This window comes from Vulpes vulpes, chromosome 3 (genome assembly GCF_048418805.1).
Source record: "Vulpes vulpes isolate BD-2025 chromosome 3, VulVul3, whole genome shotgun sequence".
In the NCBI taxonomy this organism is placed as follows: Eukaryota; Metazoa; Chordata; class Mammalia; order Carnivora; family Canidae; genus Vulpes; species Vulpes vulpes.
The window spans coordinates 80559331-80580690 of record NC_132782.1 but is presented as its reverse complement, the minus strand read 5'-3'; the positions used below and the strand labels follow the sequence as shown (position 1 = coordinate 80580690).

The window sequence follows — 21360 nt, the reverse complement described above, 5'->3', positions numbered from 1 at the left end:
AGAACTGGGTGTGTACGGGGAATCCTAAGAGGATAATGACAACGATGATGACTCCTCCTCCTCCTCCTGATGATGGATCCAGAACCTGGATATATCATGCTTTTTCCTACTTACAATAGGAGCATTTTCTAGGTCATGGAAAATTCTTCCATTTTCGCAGCCACGTTGCCATCTATTGCGGTCTGTGTCCTCACCAACATGGCCAGTCCCCTGCGGTGGTTCCAGTTACTCACTTTGTCTAAATATACTCATGTACACATTTTTTGCTGTACAGCTGTCCACATTTCAGATCGTTCTTTCGAGTAGACCTGTGTGCTGGGCTTCTGGGAAGGGAGCCCTCGCCCGTAGACTTGGTCTGCTACTGTCACTTGCTTACTCTTTCCTGACGTAGACATTCATTTCCTACGTGAGAGATCCCTCCTGGGTCCCCATCCCCATTTGGAGTCTGGCTTGGCCCGCCCTCAAGTGCTGGACTGATTAAGGCCAGGCTTCCGTGTGCTGCCTTCACAAGACAGCAGGTCATCAGCCCCTGGGTATTGAGGGATGTGGTAGGTGCTGGGGTGCTGGCTATTGGGGGCAGGTGGACCTGAGGTGCCCGCTCACGGTCTGTGCCCAACCAGCCGGTAGGGGTGTGCAGGTGGTCGCAGCGGCCGACCTGGCTCCTTGCATCACTCCGCCTCTCTTGCGGCCCTTCCCCACCTGGACCCCAGTCCCAGGAGGAGACTGACACTGCCCTGGCCCTTACTCGGGGCCCAGTATGTTACAGAAGCCGAGGAGAAGCTGCAGCGGGCTCGGCTGCTGGTGGAGAGTGTGCGGAAGGAGAAGGTAGATCTGTCCAACCAGCTGGAGGAGGAGCGGAGGTATGCGCCACCCCTGCCCTGGTCCTGGGGGGCATTGGACCTCTACAGGCCTGCCCTTCATCTGCAAAGTGGGGTGACGATCCCTATCCCTGCAGGCTTGAGAAAAGCACCCCACATGGTGCTAAACATACAGGAGTCACCACATTCCTCCGCTGCACTCCTTCCTTCCTGCCTGAGGTGGGGAGGGGCTTTGGGGCTCCTGCCTTCCTAGCTTGTGGAGTGCATCCTGAGGGGAACACACGAGGGGGGGGGGCCCTCTCATGCCAGCTACATCTGCAGAGCACCCTGCTGGGCTGGGTGCCGTGCATGGAGCTCCCAACTTGGCTGTTTCAGAAGACCGAGGCTCCAAGAAGCAGCTACAGAAGGCCCCTGGAAATCCCTTGCTTCTGGATGTCAGTCAGCCCCTGCTGAGGCCTTCCCTGTGTTGGCTATTACAGTCTTACCATGAGCCTGGGACTGGGGTGTTGCTTCCATGTGACAGATGAAGCAGCTGAGGCTTACAACAGGCGAGGGGTTTGCCTGAGGCCACGGGCCAGTTGGCGATGACACCCGTTCTTTCTGTCCTGCCTGCAGCCGGTGGAGCTGTTTCCCACGTGTGGGGCCTCTGGCCTGACTTGGTCCTGGGTCCTCTGGTGAGACAGAGCCTATGGGAGACAGGGCCTCTCCTGGCCCAGGGCCTCTCCCTGGCCCCTAGCTGACACCCAGATTTCTGGGGCCCCCTCTGCCCCCCCACACTGCCTCACGCAGCCCCCACCCTTTGCCCCCACTTTGGGGTTGTTTGGGGGCTTCCAGCCGAGGCCTGTGAGCCACAGGCTGTTGTTACCGTCTGAGTTGAAGAGAGAAGGGCTTATTTATATCTGCCTGAGACTGTTTTGGGGGCCCACACATCTGGTTCCCATGGCGACATGCAGGATGCTGACAAGCAAAAGACTTGAAGATGTCCTGGGGTTTGCGTTCCAGAGGGGCCTGCGTCCAGGCCCCTGGACATGCTGGGTGGCCTTGGGCGGGTCTCTGGGCCTCCAGGTCCCCATCTATGTGCTGGGAGCTGTCAGGAGGCCCCAGAAAGAGCAGCTTTGTGAGCCATAAGGCGCCTGTGTCTCCCTTATGCTGTCTTGGCGCTCAGGAGGGTGAACATGTCTCCCTGAGGGTGGCTTCCACGCCTGCAGCAGGGCTGTGGGGGGGCCTTGATCGGGGAGCAGCCCCAGGACCCTGGCTTCTGATTTTGAGGGGCGGGGATGAGAATGAGGTTGGCAGGGGAAGAGCGCACCCCCCACCCCTCTCTCCCTGCCGCACAGTGGCTAGCACCCCGATCTTCCCCTGTCTTCCCACCCAGTCCCACAGCGGCCCCACAGAGGAGGGATGTTGCCTGACACACCCCCATTTAGAGAGACTGAGGGTCTCAGAGTAGAGGTCGGGAGGTGTGGAGGTGCTGGGAGGCTCTGTCCCCATCAGCCGGGGCTCCTGGACGGTGCCTTCTGCGCAGTCTCAGCACGGCCTTGGGGCCACTTGGTGGCCTTGCCGGTCTCTGCCTCCGCCAGTCTCTGCCGCTGGGAGGTGAGGCCCACTGCTCTGGGCCCAGCCCGCTCAGCCCCCTCTCCCCCTGCAGGAAGGTGGAGGACCTGCAGTTCCGAGTGGAGGAGGAGTCCATCACCAAGGGAGACTTGGAGGTAATGGTCAGAGAACCGCCTCTCCCCTGCCCCTCGCTCTACTCTGCTCCCCGCGCCCCGCCCTGCAGGGCAAATGGTCCCAAGGGCCAGGCAGCAGCTCTGGCCTCCCTGGGAGGGGGCTGGAGACATTTCAAGGGAGAAAACCAGAAGGGGCCCTTAGGAAAAGTCATGAGAGACTGGGGTGTCAGATGTGGGGATGGCTCAGCTCCCAGAGCCCCGGAGGGGCCATGGTTCCTTTGGTTTGGCAGCCATATGGGATGGACCAAGGGAAGCCAGAGGACCAGGCCTGAGGACATAGTGGCTGGACTCCCCTGTCCCTTCCCTCTTTGTTGGACAGTAGCCCTAAAGGTATCCCTTGGGTCCTTCATTTGTCTTGGATTCTAGGAGAATTTTTGGCTAGAAGTAGCTTGTTGTTGGGTCTCAGAACTCAAAGATGGGAAAACAGTCCTGGGACCAGGACCCAGGACTCCTGGCTCCTGAGCTCAGCCCGTGAGGATGAGCCCTTATGGCGCCTCCTCCATTACCATACCTGGATAGGTGGACAAGTGATCTGGTAAAGGTGAACCTTTCACTCTCCATTCCACCCCACCCTCTCTGCGCCGAGGGACTGGGGGTGCCCCCATCAGTTAGTGAAAGCTCCCCACCACCCCCAGCTGTCCTTACCACACCACATATTTCAGGGCTCTCAAGGCCACAGTTGGGTGGGCAGGAATGCCTCACTGTCATTGTCCTCCAGCTCCCTGGGAGGTGACAAAGGATGAGGATGCCTTGCTGCCAGCTGGGGCAGAGGACAGTGATTTCAGCCCTCTATACGTTGGCCTGACCCACACTGCCCCAACTGGGTCAGTGATTCTCAGACTTGAGAATTCATCACCTAGAGGGCGTGTTCAGACAGGGTGCTGAGCCCAGCCCCAGAGTGGCTGTTTAGAGGGTCTAGGTGGGACCCTGAGAATTTGCATTTCTAGCAAGTTCCGAGGGGATGCTGCTCTAGGGGCCATACTTTGGGGATCCCTGCACTAGACCATTTTTTTAAGATTTTATTTTTAAGAAATCTCTGCACCCCACATGGGTCTCAAACTTACAACCCCAAGATCAAGAGTCACACGCTCCACTGACTGAGCCAGCCAAGTGCCCCTGACTAGATCATTACTGAGCTCAAATTGGAAATTATGGTTTCTGATTTTGTGAAGGAGCGGCCTTAGGAGCCCATGACTTCACTGCCCAGCAAAAGTGTGCCTCTGGTTGTCCTGTCCCTGGATGACCCCGGCTAGGGGAGGGACATGTGTGATCTGCATAGGGTCACTGCCAGCTGCCCCTCATGGGGCAGTTTTTGCCATCTGCGCTTACAGGATGGATGTCGGGGTACAGCCCCGATGTAGAAGCTTCAGCCCAGCATAGGACGTTCTCTTGTACGTTTAGCCAAGGAGACAGGTCACGTGGTTGCATGTGGCTGACTTTCCTGTTGAGTGGCTGCCCTCTTGCAGGGGTTGCTGTGGGCTTTTGGGAAAAAAAACACCTGTGGCTGCAAGGGACAGAGACCCCTGCTCCATTCCACAGGGGGTTTACTGAAAGTCTATAGGGACCTATCACCAGCAGTTCAAGGACCCAAAGCAAGAAATAGCATCAGAAGCCAAACCCATTCTTTCTCTGCTCAGAGGCGTCCCTCTTCTCTTGACTCATGGTCAGGCTGCAGTCTGTCTGTCTCTCTCCTTGTGTCTCCTGGGCTCCTGGCACATTTGCTCCCTTCTCCTGGCCACGCACCCACCAGCCTCCTGGCCCCGCCCAGGCTCCAGCACCCACCTCCTGTAGCACTCATCTTTGTCCCCTGGAGAGAATCTGATTGGTTCCACAGGCTAGCCAGTGGGCTGGCTGGCTTTGGATCAGGTCTGCATCCCAGCACCTTCAGCCCCAACTGGGAGAGACAATGACAGACAGTGACAGTCTGTCAAGGGGCACTGGGGTCCCCTTGCTGCTGTTTTTACTGTGACCATATTCATAATGACCAGAATACAAATGATCCCAAAGTTCCAGTCATCCCCACCCATCTTGAGAGTCAAAAATAAAACCCAGAACATTCCTGTGAGCTCCTGGTGTCCCTCCAGCTGTCACCCCATCTCTCTGCTTGTCCTCCTCCTGGCCTCACTCCCCAGTTCCAGCCTCATAGTCTCCTTCTTGATTTCCAAATGTTGGCCTGTCCCAGGGCCCATGTGCCCCTCCATCTACAGTGTCCCCCAGAGCTTCCCGTCTGTCATTTGGGGTCCTCTGTGAGCTCACGATTCCCTCAGTCTCCCCCTGAGCACCCCACTGGTGTGCCTACTGGACATCTCCCCCAGGAGGAGGAAGGGACGGGCACCTGTGGCAGTTTCCAGAGGCTGCTGTAACAAATGACCACAATTTGGTGGCTTAAAACAATGCAAACTTATTCTCTCACTGTTCTGGAAGCCGAAGTCTGAAATCAAAGGATGGGCAGGCTTGGCTCCCTTTGGAGGCTCTGGGGGAGAATCTGCTCTGTGCCTCTCTCCTAGCTCTGCTCAGGACTCCTTGGCTTATAACTGAGTCACTGGCTGTCCCCACATGGCCTTTGTCCCTAGGTGTCCCTGAGTCTCTGACTGGGCCTTCAAATAAGGACACCAGTCACTGGGTCTGAGGTCTGCCTTAATTCAATATGACTTCATCTTAACCCATCACATGTGCAAAGACTCCCTCTTCCAAAACAAAGTCCCATTTGGAGGCTCCAGGTCACTGTGAGGTCTAGGGAGGGACACCACTGAGCATCCCAAATGTAACATGTACAGAACACCCGCACCCTGCCCCCCATCTCAGCAGTTGGCCCCACAATCCCACAGATGGTTGCTCAGCTGACTCCTCCCTCATCTCTCCATCAGAAATGCTCCTGACCTTGCCCTAGCCTCTGAAACCCTCTTCCTCCCCATGGCCACCTTTCTGGGCCAGGCCCCAACACCTTGCCCTGGACACCCGCACCAGCCCCTCCTTGGCACCTCCCGTGTCCTTCCACTGGCCATTCTCTGCACTGAAGCCAGATAGCCTTGAAAAATATAGCTTTGTAATTTTCAATGCTGGGAAATTTTGAGCCTATGCATAAGTAGGGAAGAAGGCATGATGTGTGAGCCCTCATCCTTTGCCCATCAGCCGGCTTCAGTGATCATGTCAACCCTGGCCAGTCTTGTTCCCGTCATCCCCACACCCACAGCCCCCTCTCAATGTTTGTTTAAAGCAAACTGCTGACCAAATCTCTTAAAAAGATAAACCAGACCCTGCCCCTTCCCTGCTCATACATCTGGTGCCAGGACCCCAGGTAAAAGTAGGCTCTTCCAAGGTGTCCCAGAGGAGACCGTGGGGGGACCCAGCCCTGCACACCCGTGTTCTGAGCATGTGGAGCTTGTCTGTCCCTGGACACCCCAAGCTCTGTATGCCTCTGAGCGGCTCCTGTGCTAATTCCTGCTTCTCTTTCAGGGCTTACCTTCAACTGTATTTATCAGAGAGGCCACTTTTTTTTTCTTTTTTAAAGATTTTATTTATTTGATGGAGAGAGAGAGAGAGAGAGAGAGAGAGAGAGAGAGAGAGCTTGAGCACATAAGCAGGGGGAGCTGCAGACAGAGGCAGAGGGAGAAGCAGACTCACCCTAAGCGGGGAGCCTGACTCAGGGCCAGATCCCAGGACCCCAGGATCATGACCTAAGCTGAAGGCAGATGCTTAACCGACCGAGCCACTCAAGTGCCCCAGGGAGGGCACCTCTGCCTCTTCATTTTGTGTCCATCTATTGCACCCCACCCCCAGCTCTGTTCTCAGCTCCAACCCTCCTTGCAGTGTACGCCCCTGGGGGATAGGGACCCTGTCTCTTTCCTGCACCTTTATGTCCTCCCTGCCTGAACAGGGCAAGAGCACAGGGAAGGTGCTTCTCCTGGAGTGGGAATCCCAGGTCACAGGCTGGGTACAGGCTGTCTGGCTCTTGAACAGATGTTTGCCACGTTGCACCCTGAGAATGTGTGTGCTCCTTCCCGAGGATGCCCGAGCGGGACGTCAGGTCACCGCCTTAGGCTCGACCTTACTGGTGCTCGGTGGTTGTTGATGAATCGATCATCCAGGAGTTCTGTGTATCAATGTTGCTAATTAAATACCACATGTTAGTCTTCACTTGCATGGGAGTGCTCACGGTAACAGGGAGGGCTGGGCTTGATGCAGAATCAGCTCTGTTGATTTGTGTGGTATGAGAACTAAAGAGAGGTCAAGAGCAGTGACGTGTGCCTCTGACCTTCAGGAGCCCCTGGTGCTACTGTGGAATCTCCTCCCCCAGTTAACGATTCCAGCCTTTGCCTTCAGTTACCCAGAGGGTATCCCGAGGTGGGAGCTCTGCTTCGCAGGGGTGTGGACACAGTGTCTCTGAAGAGAGGCAGGGCTGCAGGTGTGGAGCGTAGGCAAGGCTTGGCCAAGCTCCTGGATTTGAGCTGCAGCAGGGAAATGGGGATCCCTCCCAACAGGAGCCTCCTTCGATGATCCATGTTGCTGCTGAAAATCTGTGGCCCGCCTCCATGGAGTCCAGCTGGCTCAGGGGACAGTGGTCTGAGTGCCAGGCCTGGCGCCGCCCTGAGTTGCTGAAGCTTTGTCTCTCCGGAGTAGTCGCTCCCTCCTGTGAAATGGGGAGACGGCTGAGACACCCTTCATGCGTGGGTTAGGTTCTAAAGTTAGCGCATGAGACAGAAGTTGCATCCACCCTTATGCTGCCTCCAGCACCTTGACCGTGGGCAAGGGTTTATGAATGTCAACTCCAGGGAGCTTGAGAGCGAGAAGCAGGAACAACATGATGGCCCCACTGCTCGCACCCTGGGCAGTGTCCCAGGAGCAGATGGGTAGCCAGATCATACACCCCACCTAAAATGTAGCCTTAGGGGTGGTTTTCCATCCCGGATTCCCGTGGTTGAATTTATCTTCATTAAGCAAGCATCTGAAGCAACTCCACTGGATTCCACCATGGAGCCCCCAACCCGCAGACCAGGAGGCTAGAAGTTTGGAAAGGGGTTGATATGGCGCGGGTAGGTGGGGTATTCTTTTGGGAGACCCAAATGAAGCTGTCTTGGAATTGGGAAGCTGGGGGGGTGGGGGGCCGTGTTTTTTTTTTGCCGCAGGGCCAGCAGCACATCATATATGATCCTGCGCCCCCTAGCGTGGGTCCTGGGCTGAGCTGAGCTGCGGAGCCCACCCTCTATGGGGGAGAAGGGTGGAGAGCACCCCCCCCCCCCGACCCCTCCCACCCCGGGGCTGACATCCAGACACCATTGTCAGTCTGTAATTTCCTGGAATAGCCTGCGCATGGCTGCTTGTTAGCACTGTGGCATGCTGCCCTCTTGAGAGAGAGAAACAGAGAACTTTTGTAGTTGTTCTGTTAGGAAAATTCGCAGAGATAAGATCATAGGCCAAAGCACATAAACATCTCTCTAGCTTTGTAGGAATCGCAAGTGTTCCTCAGATGGGTTTACATGTCCCCATCACCCGTGCTAGTGACAGGTACGCGTTCTTGTTTTTATGCCTGTGTGCCATGTGGCTAAGCCCTGCCTCTTCAGACTGGCAGTACAGATTTGCTTTATTTTTTTTTTAAAGATTTTATTTTTATTTATTATAGAGAGAGAGAGAGAGAGAGAGAGAGGCAGAGACACAGGCAGAGGGAGAAGCAGGCCCCATGCAGGGAGCCCAACTTGGGACTCCAACCCGGGTCTCCAGGATCACACCCCAGGCTGCAGGCGGCGCTAAACTGCTGCGCCACGGGGACCGCCCCAGATTTGCTTTAAACTACTTCTGCTGGAGGCTGAGGAGGACCCTCTGGCTTCTCCTTATGATGAACTCGGGCTCCAGATTGCCTCGGGTGCCCTGGAGCCAGCTCCCTTGGCCCCTGCCACCCTTGGAAATCTGTTATGAGAAACCCAAATGCCAGCCTGGATGTCCTGAGAACGTCTGGCTTCATGAACGTGGGCAGTTAGAACAAAAGTGTTCTTATGGTTTGGGGAGACCAGGCATCCTCCACGGGGGGGCCCTGAGGGCTCTGAGGACATGCCGGGCTCAGCCAGAGCACCAGGGAGGCCAGGCTGGGAGAATCAATGGGGTAGAGATATTTTTTCAAACCTTCCCATTCGATTGGTTCTTGAACCTTCAGCTCAGGCCTGGGGGCTGGAGTCCTGGGTTCATTTACTGACCCATCCATCTGGGGAGCTCTGGTGTGCAGGACCCTATGCCTAAAATGAGCAGCAGCCTAATGGGGAGCAGAAGTAGGCTGGGGCCCCTCTCCAGAGCTGCAAGGGGAAGAACCCCCTGCGGGTGACCGAAGGGAACCTGGTGCCCTGTTGCTACCCTCTCGCAGGTGGGGTGGCTTGGGCCGGGTTGCTTTGGCCCCTCCTCTGCCATTAAACAAACCTAGCTGGGGACCCAGCAAGGGGCAGCGGCAGGCCCAGCCCGTCCCACCTCCCCAGATCATCTTTCCCCAAGCCGCCTCCTGTCCTTGACCTGCTCTCCTGTCTTGTTCACGGAAGATGACGCCTCCTCTTTCTCTCTCTCTTTCTCTCTCTCTCTCTCTCTCCCTCTCTCCCTCTCCCTCTCTCTCTCCCTCCGGCTTCCTCTGCCCTGTACTTCTCTCCCCTGGCCTGCCTCCCACCCGCCCCGGGTGGACCAGACCCAGACGCAGCTGGAGCACGCACGCATTGGGGAGCTGGAGCAGAGCCTGCTACTGGAGAAGGCGCAGGCCGAGCGGCTGCTCCGCGAATTAGCCGACAACAGGGTAACGCCGCCTGCGTCCCCCCACTGCCCCCTGCGGCGCCTTGGCTCCTTCTCGGCTCCTTCGGCTTCTCTGTTTTATTATTTTCCCTGTCTTTGGCTGCTATCCTCATTGTGTTTCGCCTTTTGCGCCCCTCCTAGAAGGAAAGTCGCGGTTTGGGGACAATTTTCCACTGAGGAGGAGGGGGTCGGGGCTCTCCCGGACCGGACCGTGTGCTCCAGCTTGTGGTCCCCTAGCTGGGAATGTCCTGTGAGGCCCTCCCCCTCCCTCCCTCCCCATGCATTGCCTCGACAAGGCTTTGTCAAGTTCAGAAATGGGATGGGGGTGGGGCTCTTGGGAATGGTCTGCCCCTTAGATAGGCAGGTGCAGTGACAACCTGTCCACACATGCCTTCCTTCTTCCCCAGCTGGGAGGCTGAGGAAGGTGGAAGGTCCGGGGGACTACAGATCCAGGTTTCTGTATCCTAGGGAGGGGTGTTAATTATGGTGGTGGGAGGGGCTAGCCTGAAGGGCCTGGGGCTTTGGGGGGGTATCCCTAGGGCATGAGACTCTGTGTCAGACCCAGGGTTGGGGCTGCTGAGATACAGGAGATCAAGGAGAGCTCTGTTGGGAGTGAGGTCCTGCCAAGTCCCAAGGCTGGGTCTGGGTCCTGGGGCTGGCCTCCTGTGCAGGCAGACACGTCCAAACAGCTGGCCAGCCCAGCCTGTCTGCAGTCCTGGCCATGGAGCTGAATGGCTTGCGGTGATTGGTTTAAACCACCTGAGTGGGGTGTGTGTGGGATGAGCAATGGTCTGTTTCTGCAGGTCGGCCTCAGCACATGAGTGAGTGTGTGCATGTCTGGAGACACACAGCGGTCCCTTTGCACATGCTGGCCTTTGTAGGGTGACCCTGTGTGCTTGTGCAGTATGCGCACATACACGTGTGGATGCTGCTCTGCAGAAACCCACCCAGGCACCGTTGACGGGCTGGAGCCCCCCTACCCCAAGGCACCTTGATCTAAGGTTCAACCTGATTATAAAAACAAAAACAGATTTACTAAACTACAGGTCACCTTGAGAAACAGACGTCTTTTTTTCAAGTTAGTAAAAGATTTAAAACTTATATCGTTTCCAAATCTGTGACCCTCATCATGACCCGGATGGGTTTTTGGAGGATGAAGCCTCTGTTCTCAGTTATCCAGCAGGAGGCGGGTCTGGGAGCACTGATTTTGCTCTGCCTTTGGCCTTAAACCAGACTCTTCTTTGGCCACCTGCTCCAGACAGGCCCTCTGTGAATCGACCCATTCCAGCCGCAGACCCGCCCAGAGCAAGATAATGCCAAATTCCCTCCTAAAGAAAGCTAGAACCCCAAATGGGTGCTTTCTTTTAACCACAGATTTGTCCTGAGCCACATAGGGCCACAGTGACAGTCAGGTCCTCGAGTCACCAGGCTCCAAGACAAGGGAGTGTCTCTGGAGGCTGTGGTGGGCAAGGCTGCTGAGGACAGCTGGTACTCTGAGGGGGGTGGAGGGTAGGGAGGTGGCGCCCTTCCCTTCCATGAACCCCACCCCACCCCTACCCCCCATCAGGGCTGGGGGCCGGCCAGCTGACCTCCATCTCCCTTTCTCCCCGGCAGCTCACCACGGTGGCCGAGAAGTCGCGGGTGCTGCAGCTGGAGGAGGAACTGAACCTCCGGCGTGGCGAGATCGAGGAGCTGCAGCAGTGCCTGCTGCACTCAGGCCCACCGCCTGCCGACCACCCCGAGGCCGCCGAGACCCTGCGGCTGCGCGAGCGGCTGCTGTCCGCCAGCAAGGAGCACCAGAGGGAGAGCGGCGTGCTGCGGGACAAGTACGAGAAGGCGCTGAGGGCCTACCAGGCGGAGGTGGAGAAGCTCCGGGTGGCCAACGAGAAGTACGCGCAGGAAGTGGTGGACCTCAAGGCCAAGGTCCAGCAGGCCACCAGCGAGAATATGGGGCTCATGGACAACTGGAAGTCCAAGCTGGACTCGCTGGCCTCGGACCACCAGAAGTCCCTGGAGGACCTCAAGGCCACCCTGAACTCGGGCCCGGGTGCCCAGCAGAAGGAGATCGGGGAGCTGAAGGCCGTGATGGAGGGCATCAAGATGGAGCACCAGCTGGAGCTGGGCAACCTGCAGGCCAAGCATGACCTGGAGACGGCCGTGCATGTCAAGGAGAAGGAGGGGCTGCGGCAGAAGCTGCAGGAGGCCCAGGAGGAGCTGGAGGGGCTGCGGCAGCACTGGCGCACACAGCTGGAGGCGCAGGCCAGCCAGCATCGGCTGGAGCTGCAGGAGGCCCAGGACCAGCGCCGCGATGCCGAGCTGCGGGTGCACGAGCTGGAGAAGCTGGATGTGGAGTATCGGGGCCAGGCGCAGGCCATCGAGTTTCTCAAGGAGCAGATCTCCCTGGCAGAGAAGAAGATGCTAGACCACGAGCTGCTGCAGCGGTCGGAAGCCCAGAGCAAACAGGAGGCCGAGAGGCTGCGGGAGAGGCTTCTGGTCGCTGAGAACAGACTACAGGCTGTTGAGTCCCTATGCTCTTCCCAGCACAGCAATGTAGGCAGCTGCTTCTGCTGGGCTGGGGGTGGGGGCGGGGGCGGGAGCAGGGGTGGGGGGGCAGGGTGGAGGGGGAGGGGGGCACAGGCATGGGGACCCCAGCATTGGCTGCCACCTTCTTCCCAGCCAGGCACATGTGAGAACAGAGGGTCCCTCTCATCCCTCCTCAGCAGAGCAGCATGACCGTGGGGATCCAAAGTAGCCAGAGCTGACCTGGCTGCATCTCCACCCGGGGCCTAGAGAGATGGAGTATCTCGCTCAGCACAGGGCGTAGGCTTCCTCCCTATTCTCTGCTTCTTCCAGATGTGTCCCATTATGCAGGCTCCTGGACACCCCCCAAGGTGCCAGCACCAGGAGTTCCATGGGGGTCATATGGTGTGGAGGGCAAGCCCTGCCCACCCCGGGTGATGGCAGGGGTGGGGGTGTCCCATCTCCAACATGAGTGCCAACCTAGGTGACCTGAGGACAGCCCCCTTTTGCCAGTCCTTTTTTTAAAGATTTTTTAAATTTACTTAACTTGAGAGAGAGAGAACATAAGCAAGGTGAGGGGCAAAGGAAGAAGCAGACCCCATGCTGAGCAGGGAGTCCAACGTGGGGCTTGACCCTGGGGCCCCTGGCATCATAACCTGAGCCAAAGGCAGATGCTTGACTGAGCCACCCAGGTGCCTATCGCTTTTGCCAGTCCTGATGAGACTGAGCAACAGTCCAATGGCCCAAGTGTGGAGGGTCCCCCGAGTGGGTGCTGGGAGGCTAGAGGGGCATAGCTCTAGAGAGGCTGTTGCCACCAGTATCGGTTCTGCTCCAAATCTAGAAGTCCTCCAAACAAAGTCCTCCAAATGGCTCAGCATGCTGGGGAGGCCAAGGCTTGGGTGGCTGTGTCCCCACCAGCTTAGAAGGGCCTTTTGAGTAGCTCTGACCAAACGTTGTACCAAGACCTGCCTCACCTTTTCTTACCTTAACTCTTACAAGGTCGGTGTTGGCTCAGTTTCATAGGTGAGCAAAGCAAGACTGAGACAGAAACTTTGCCAGGGTTCAAGTCTAGCTCCACTGCTGGAGGGCCGACAGAGGGTGCTCAGGGTGACATGAGGCAAATCCTATATGAAGAACAGCAAGCAGTATGATCGTTGCAAGCAGTATGATCAAGGCCCCAGGGCTTCTTGACCTTCCCATTTCCCTTGTGCATTTGCACTAGGATAACTTCTAGCAGTAAGTGTTCAGGAGCCTCAAGTACAGATGCCTTTTTTCCAAAAGCTCTCCCTGTGTCCTGCCATGCCGTCCCATTGTGGCAGCCGTCCCATTGTGGCAGCCATCTCTTCTGCCCTCTTCTCCCAGGGAGGGACCATTTTTAACAAGTGCTCTCCCAGGATCCTGGGCAGAAGGTAAAGGAACAGCCCCAGAGCAGCTTGTGTGCACATGGCCTGGTTGGCTGCTCAGAGCAGAGAGGGTCCCTTAGCAGAGGAAGTTTTGGACTGCTGTGGTTCCCTTGGACAGCCCCCTTCCCCTCAGTCGCCTCACAGACCTTAGGCCAAGGAGTGGGCGATGACCTCAGGAAGGCCCATCTCTGGATTTCCACACACATGGAGCTTCGCTCTGGACCCACATGACTCTCAGATGCAGAGGTTTAAGTGCAGGGACAACTGGCTGAGACTTAAAAAGGGGGTTGGGATGTATGAACAGAAGTATGAGGGGCGGTTGATGGAGGTGACTGCCTACTCAGCTCTGTGCCACCCTGATCTGCTAACTGCAGGCCCAGAGGACAGCCAGCTTGGGTGGGAGGCTGGACACTTGGTCCCAGGAGCCATCAGGAGCCTGTTGATATTTGCCATCCAGATTTTTTTTCTTAATTGATCTTTTTCTGTGGCTTTTGGGTTTATTATTAAAAAGAAGTCTTGGAGGAAAAGGAAGTGGCATTTCTTAAAGTCCCACTGGGAGCTGGCCCAGGGCATGCTCTGTATACACTGCCTTGTGGCAGCCAATGCTTGCTTTATGGATGGGAAATGAAGGCTGGGATTTTGCCTCTGGATGATGACGGAAACAGATTTCCAGGACTAATCTCCACGGGCGTCCCAGGGAAGGAGACATGTGTTTAATATAATAGATGTTTTCAACAAAGGAAGGGGTGGGAGACATTCAAGTGGAAGTCGCACAAACAGCCATGGGGGACACTGGGAGCAGGAGGCGGGTCCTCTGTTGTCAGGAAGGCAGGATGGAGAACATCTGTGCTCCTTGCCACTGTATCCAGTCCCTGAGAGCCAATCTGTAGAGGGGTGAGGTGTGCTGGCTAGGTGGGCAGGGGCAGGGGGCAAGAGTGGGCACTGAGCATCCTCCTTACCAGGCTCTTCTTTCAGATGATTGAGTCCAACGACATTTCAGGGGAGAAGGTCAGGATGAAAGAGACCATAGAGGGTGAGTGGCTGTGGGCCGGGTGGGACCCTGGGCTTTCAGTTTATGAAGTGCTGGGCATTGTGCTAAGACTCTTGTTACTTGTTTGGGTTTTTTTTTTTTTTAGATTTTATTTATTTATTCATGAGAGACACAGAGAGAGAGGCAGAGACACAGGCTGAGGGAGAAGCGGGCTCCCTATGGGGAGCATCCCGTTGTGGGACTCAATCCCAGGACCCCAGGATCATGCCCTGAGCCAAAGGCAGATGCTTAACCACTGAGCCACCCAGGCATCCCTAAGCTTTATTTATATTTTAATCACTGTAGGACAAGTCCTTCCTGCTCTGCTTTTTCAAAATTCTTTTGGTTCTTCTTTTTTTTTAATTGATGAAACATTAACATAAAATTAGCTGTTTTAGGGGTTCCTGGGTGGCTTAGTCAGTTCGGCGTCTGCTTTCAGCTCAGGTCATGATCGCAGACACTCCTCTGCTCAGCAGGGAGTCTGCTCCCTCTCCCTCTTCTTGCTGTCAAATAAATAAAATCTTTTAAAAAATAATTAACTGTTTTAAAGTGAATAATTTGGTGGGCATTTAGTATGTTCAGTGTCATGCAATCACTACCTCTATCTAGTTCCAAAACATTTTCATTTCCCCAGAAGGAAACCGCATGTCCATTATCAGTCCCTCTACCAGCCACTGATGACCACTGGTCTGCTTTCTGTCTATGGATTTGCTTATTCTAGACATTGAATATAAATGGCATCATACAGTCCGTGGCCTTTTATGTCTGGCTCTCTTCACTTAGCATACTACATTCGAGGTTCAATGACATAGCATATGTCAGTGCTCCGTTCCTGTTTATGGCTGAGTAATATTCCATCACATGCATCCATCACATTTTGTTATCCATCCACCTGTTGGTGGATATTGGGTCTGTTTCCACCTTTTGGCTGTTGTGAGTAGCGTTGCCATAAACACACACGTAGACGTCTTTGGCAAGTGTCTGTTCCAGTTCTTTGGGATGTGCTCCTAGGAGTTGCTAGGTCATATGGTAATTGTGTTTAACTCATTTAAGAAGTGTCTGCCAAACTCTCTTGGCTAGTCTTGCTCTTTTTCCAAGTGAGCTTAGAACCCGCAAATTTGGTTTCCCAAGAGCTGAAATTTTGTTGGTATTTTTATTGGTATTCTGGTAAATTTATAAAGTACTTTCAGAAATATGCATTTCTAGCACTTTCCATAGATTATCTTGTTTAGGACTGTTCTAAGGCTCTTGGACACACACTGGGTGACACGGGCACCATTATGATCCCCATTTTTCACTCAGGGAAACTGAGACTAAGAGAGTTAAATGGCCCGAGACCACAAAGTGTTGGAGTTTCTTATTCAGAATGGGTCACCCAGAGAGAGGGGGCTGATGTGGGGAGGACTTTGGATCCTAGAGGCCAAGCGTGGCCTTGTTTTCGAGTTCCTGTGGGAGGGCCACCCCCTCACCTACTGCACCCCTTGCCTCTCCCTTCTTCCCCAGGCCTACAGGATAAGCTGAACAAGAAGGATAAGGAGGTGACAGCCTTGAGGTCCCAGACCGAGGTGCTCAGGACCCAAGTAAGTGGTAAGTCTCCCTCCCGCCGGGCAGATGCGGGGGGCCGTCATGCCAGTGGGGCGTGGAGTGGGTGGTCTCCTGGGTCAGGGTGCTCTGCCTCGAGAAGGTGACGTGGGCCAGTCCCCCTGCACTGGACTTGCACCTAAGCAGCAGCGAGCAGGAAGGTGGAGCCCCCATGTCCTCCACGAGATGATCAAGGACCCTAGCTGGCTTCTTCCTCCCGAGCCAGCTCTGTGCTGTCTGTGTTCTGCATTTCTATCCACTTTCTCTCTCTCGTCTTGACTTTTTCATAGATCATACAGATCTCGCGTAGGTGCCCCCAGCCCCTTTCTGGAGGAAATGAGGAAATGCCAGGATTTTAGACTTGGGGCCTGGGTGGGGGGATGCCAGCCACAACAGGGAGCAAGACATAGAGGACACCAGGATGGGGTGGGGGATACGGGGTGGGCAGGGGGCCTGGGGAGAAGCATGGGTCTGAATTTGTGATTTTGTGAACTGGCGCTGCTTCTTGTCTGCCAGAATGCCAATGGTGGTGTCCATGAGATTGCCCCCCGTCCTGCGAAATGGTCCCCACCCCCACTTCTATCCATATGGCCTAATTGGTCCCGGCAAAGGTCAGTTGACCTCAAACCCCTCCAAGGCTCAGTTGAAGATTTAGCTTTCCCCTGCCCAGGACACCACATAAACGCTTGGGTCCTGTCTCTGGAATGGTGGCCTGCTTCTCCAACATCAGAGGGCCCGCGTTGCTGTGCTTGGGGTTGTGGCCTGCTTTGTGTAGCTGTTCTCTTGGCCCCTTGCTGTCTGGCTCTGCAGGACTAGAGAGACCACACAGTAGACTGTGTCCCTATAGTCTCCAAGAAAACCAGTTCCCAGCCCAGGCCTTGGGCCCCTGCCCCAGTGGGACAGATTTCCACGGAGGTCTTGACTTCTCTGCTCTCTGTTCTCCCTGCCGCCTAACCCTCAGCACTGGAGACAAAGTGCAAGTCGGGAGAGAAGAAGGTGGATGCCCTCCAGAAGGAGAAGCGGCGCTTGGAGGCAGAGCTGGAAGCTGTGTCCCGCAAGACCCACGACGCCTCAGGCCAGCTGGTCCTCATCAGCCAGGAGCTGCTCAGAAAGGAGCGGTGAGTCGGCCATGGGTGGTGTGGGCAGCCTGCCTGACCCTAACCCTGCCCCCGACCCTGACCCCACTCCACCTGACATTAACCGTTGTCTTTGGAGATAGGGCAGGGGTAGGGCAGGTGGGACAGGTGGCTGGTCTCACCAGTGATCGCCGTGCTCCTCTGCTGAGCTCAGATGAAGCCTCAGAATCCTTCTCAACACAGATCTCCAAGCAGAGCTTATAAAGAAAGACTAGTGGTTCCCAAAAGTCTTAGTCTCTGGGACCCTTTTAAATTACTCCTCAAACTTATGGAAGATTCCCAAATAGCTCTCAAAAACTGTAAGAAGCCTGGGGCAGCCCGGGTGGCTCAGTGGTTTGGCACTGTCTTGGGCCCAGGGCGTGATCCTGGGGTCCTGGGATCGAGTCCCACGTTGGGCTCCCTGCATGGAGCCTGCTTCTCCCTCTTCCTGTGTCTCTGCCTCTCTTTCTCTCTTTGTCTTTCATGAATAAATAAATAAAATCTTTTTTTTAATGTTTTTTTTCCTTTTTTTTTAATTTTTATTTATTTATGATAGTCAGAGAGAGAGAGAGAGAGAGAGAGAGAGAGAGAGAGAGAGGCAGAGACATAGGCAGAGGGAGAAGCAGGCTCCATGCACCAGGAGCCCGACGTGGGATTCGATCCTGGGTCTCCAGGATCACGCCCTGGGCCAAAGGCAGGCGCTAAACCGCTGCACCACCCAGGGATCCCAATTAATAAAATCTTAAAAACAAACAAACAAAAAAAAACTGTAGGGCAGCCCGGGTGGCTCAGTGGTTTAGCGCCGCCTTCAGCCCAGGGCCTGATCCTGGAGACCCGGGATCAAGTCCCACGTTGGGCTCCCTGCATGGAGCCTGCTTCTCCTTCTGCCTGTGTGTCTACCTCTCTCTCTCTCTCTCTCTCTCTCTCTCTCTCATTAATAAATAAATAAAATCTTTTTAAAAAAAATAGAAAAAAGAAAAAAAAAACTGTAACAAGTCAGTTGCAGGTCACATAAAATTCTTTTGATAAAAAGTAACCGTTTTCCAAAACAAAAACTGTTTCAGTTTTCAGTTTCTTTCTTTCAGAAAAGAATGGCATTGTGTTACATTTGTGCAAATTTCTTTTGAATGTCCAACTTGATAGAGGACAGCAAGATTCTCGCATCTTCCTCTGCATTCAATTTGAATGATTTGAAGTATATAAAGAAAATCTGGGCTTACATAGTTATTTAGTTGGAAAAGAGAAGAGTATCTTAATATCCTTTTCATACTTTTTTTTTTTAAGATTTTATTTATTTATTCATGAGAGACAGAGAGGCAGAGACACAGGTAGAAGGAGAAGCTCCCTGTGGGGAGCCTGATGCAGGACTCTATCTGAGGACCCTGGGACCACAACCTGTACCGAAGGCAGATGCTCAACCTCTGAGCCACCCAGGCATCCCTTAAAAATAAAATGTTAAGGACACTTGGGTGGCTTAGTTGGTTAAGTGTCAGACTCAGTTTCGGCTCAGGTCCTGATCTCATGGCTTGTGGGATCCAGCCCCACATTGGGCTCCACACTCAGTGGGAGTCTGCTTGGATATTCTCTCCCTCCCTCCACTCCCCCACTTGTGTTTGCACACATGCACTCTAAATGAATAAATAAATAAATCTTTTTTTAAAAATCTTATTAAAATTTTTTTAAAAAATAGAATATCTTGCTACACAAGGGCTCTTGGGTAAATGGATTTTTTTAAACAATTTTTAAAAACATACTCTTTTTTTTTATCTTTTTGAGAGAATGAGTGAACATGTGCATGAGGGAAGAGGCAGAGGGAGAGGGAGAGAATCTTAAGCAGACTCTACGCTGAGTGCAGAGCCTGATTTGGGGCTCTGTCTCATGACCTTGAGATCATGACCTGAGCTGAAATCAAGAGTTGGATGCTTAACCGGCTGAGCCACCCAGGCACTCACATTTTATTTAATTTTTAATTAAAGGCTCTGTTGTCTCTTTTTAAAAACTTAAAAAACATTCTAGAAAAGGCCCAGTCCCCTTAACCATGATCCCATCCCAAAATCCCGGCCCCTCTCAGGCTGTCACCAAATGGTTGCATGCTCCATGTTTCCACTGCAGCCCCTTCTGGCACAGGTACTGTTTTGATAGCCAGTGCCCCCCTCAGGGTGGTCAGCCTGTAGGAACCTGGCAAATCTCTGGAACATGGGAGGGTCAGGGCTAACTAGGTTTTCTGTGTGCCGTCTGTTGATCCCCGCCAGGAGCCTGAACGAACTTCGAGTGTTGCTACTGGAGGCCAATCGCCACTCCCCGGGGCCGGAGAGGGACCTCAGCCGTGAGCTCCACAAGGCTGAGTGGAGAATCAAGGAGCAGAAACTCAAGGATGACATCCGGGGCCTGCGAGAAAAGCTGACTGGGCTGGTGCGTAGGCAAGGGGTAGCCTGGGGGAGGGGGAATGCCAGGGTGGGCGAAGGCCACTCTGGCCATGGAGACTGGAGACCTCCTGGGGCCATCCCAGGGACAGTCAAATCCCAGGACAGGTGCACAATACTGTAGAATCACAGGCACGGTCAGTGATGTAGCTGGTGGAGGGGCCGTGAGTGACCCCTTTGCAGACATCGTGGCTGACCGTGTGGAAGACTTCTGAAGACCCAGTATCCAGAGCTAGGATGGGCTCCTGCAGGGTGGTGAGCTCCCCATCTAGGGTAGTAATTAACCAGAAACCAGCTCCTTCCTCAGGGTTTTGCAGTGAGGATTCATGCATCAATTTCAGGAAGGAGATGAGACCTATTGGAGCTCCTTCTAACACTGAGCTTCTAGAGCTGAGGCTCCTCCATCAGGAACAAAAGGTGGGAAATGATGGGAGCACAATGATGGGTGGGATCCCTACCCAACCCCCTGTGGTCAGCATGGAGGACAACCTTGTGGCCAGCGACCGGGCCTCGTCAATCCAGAGTGTGGACAGGACAGGTTCCGGAAGACAGCCCTGCTGCCGTGGGAAGCTGCTCCAAAGCCCCTCATTGCCCTCCCAGGCAGCTGGTGGGTTCAGCCACCGCAGGAGACGGGAGAAGGGAGGCCTCATGGGCAGGAGGGAGGCACCAGACTCCTGTAGGGTCAGGGGGTCGGGGTCACTCACTGCACACCCTTCCCATCCTGGCAGGCCTAGCCAGCAGGCAAGATTCCAGGGCCCTGTGGCTCTGAGTCTGGGCATAACTCTGGAGAAGACAAGGTCCTGGGGCCCGCAAGGACTTTCAGGTCTTGATTCTCTGAGACTTTCCCAGAGCCTCCTGGGATGGGGGGCAGTGCCTTTCTGGGTAATCTCCACGGGGCCCAGGCTGGTCGAGTTCATACGGGAAGGTTTCCCAGGCAGCCTGTCCTGTGCCCCCCTGCACTGTCCCCAGAGCCACAGGAGAACTAGGGAAGGGCTTGGTGGTTAGACACTCCCTGGAGTGAGGGAGTTTTGGGTGGAAGAACAGAGTAGAGCAGAAGGATCTGGAAGCACTGGTGCAGGGGCAGAGCAGAGTAGCTTTGTGTGGGAGCAGGGAGGCTGGCAGGTGCATCTCCAGGGCCGGGGTGAGCAGGGAGCAGCTCCAGAAGGAGAGGGGAGGAGGGCTCTGAGGAGGACTTCAGATGTGCTGGAAGGCAAGGTGTGATGAAGCTGTGGGTCTGGGGGTGAAGGGACACACATGGACGCAGTGTGGAGGGAGTGGGGCCACAGGAAGGAAAGACGGGAGGTGCTTCTGGATCTCAGGACCTGGAGAATGGGAAGCATCTGCCAGCTGGGATTTCAGGGCAGGGGACCTTTCTGGACACTTCAGTGAGGACCCTCGAGTGAGGGAGGAAGGCCTGACCCGGGGATGAAATGGGCCAGAGGGTGGGCCTAGAGGAGAACGCGTGCTCTCCGGGCACACACGTGCACACATCTGTACATGCATGCACACACACGCTCACGCGCATCCTCTTCCTCTCCCCCACCGCTTCCAGGACAAAGAGAAGTCCCTGTCGGACCAGAGGCGCTACTCTCTCATTGACCCGTCCTCGGCCCCCGAGCTCCTGCGGCTGCAGCACCAGCTCATGAGCACAGAAGACGCGCTGCGGGACGCGCTGGACCAGGCTCAGCAGGTGGAGAAGCTCATGGAGGCCATGAGGAGCTGCCCCGACAAGTCCCAGGTGAGCCGTGGGCCAGGGCTGGGCTGGCCAGGGGGCAAGCCACGGGGTGCTCGCTGTCCTCGGGAAGTGTGGCCCTGTCCTGGGAACCCTGGTCTGGATGGGGAGGTTCAGCCCCGTCCTCTGGGAGTCCCAGCCCAGGGGGGCACATGGCTTGATCCTGAAGAGCTCAGATTCAGCTGGGGATGCAGCCTTGCCCTGAGAGCCCTGGGGCCCTGGAACCCCTATTCTGAAGAGCCTCTGATG

General features: G+C 55.1%; 1 protein-coding gene across 4 annotated transcripts in view; it reads left to right on the top strand.

Moving 5' to 3' along the window:
- Nucleotides 1-21360, top strand: part of CLIP2 (CAP-Gly domain containing linker protein 2) — a 72039-nt gene that overhangs the window by 45876 nt on the left and 4803 nt on the right. For 2 of the 4 annotated variants that reach the window (XM_072752841.1, XM_072752843.1), the window contains exons 8-16: nucleotides 757-860; nucleotides 2467-2527; nucleotides 9207-9311; nucleotides 10922-11857; nucleotides 14206-14263; nucleotides 15764-15847; nucleotides 16803-16959; nucleotides 19209-19368; nucleotides 20932-21117. In XM_072752841.1, coding sequence (XP_072608942.1) covers nucleotides 757-860; nucleotides 2467-2527; nucleotides 9207-9311; nucleotides 10922-11857; nucleotides 14206-14263; nucleotides 15764-15847; nucleotides 16803-16959; nucleotides 19209-19368; nucleotides 20932-21117 — 1851 coding nt within the window. The remainder of the gene's footprint in view (nucleotides 1-756; nucleotides 861-2466; nucleotides 2528-9206; nucleotides 9312-10921; nucleotides 11858-14205; nucleotides 14264-15763; nucleotides 15848-16802; nucleotides 16960-19208; nucleotides 19369-20931; nucleotides 21118-21360) is intronic. The other 2 variants (XM_072752844.1, XM_072752845.1) reach the window with 1 other exon arrangement.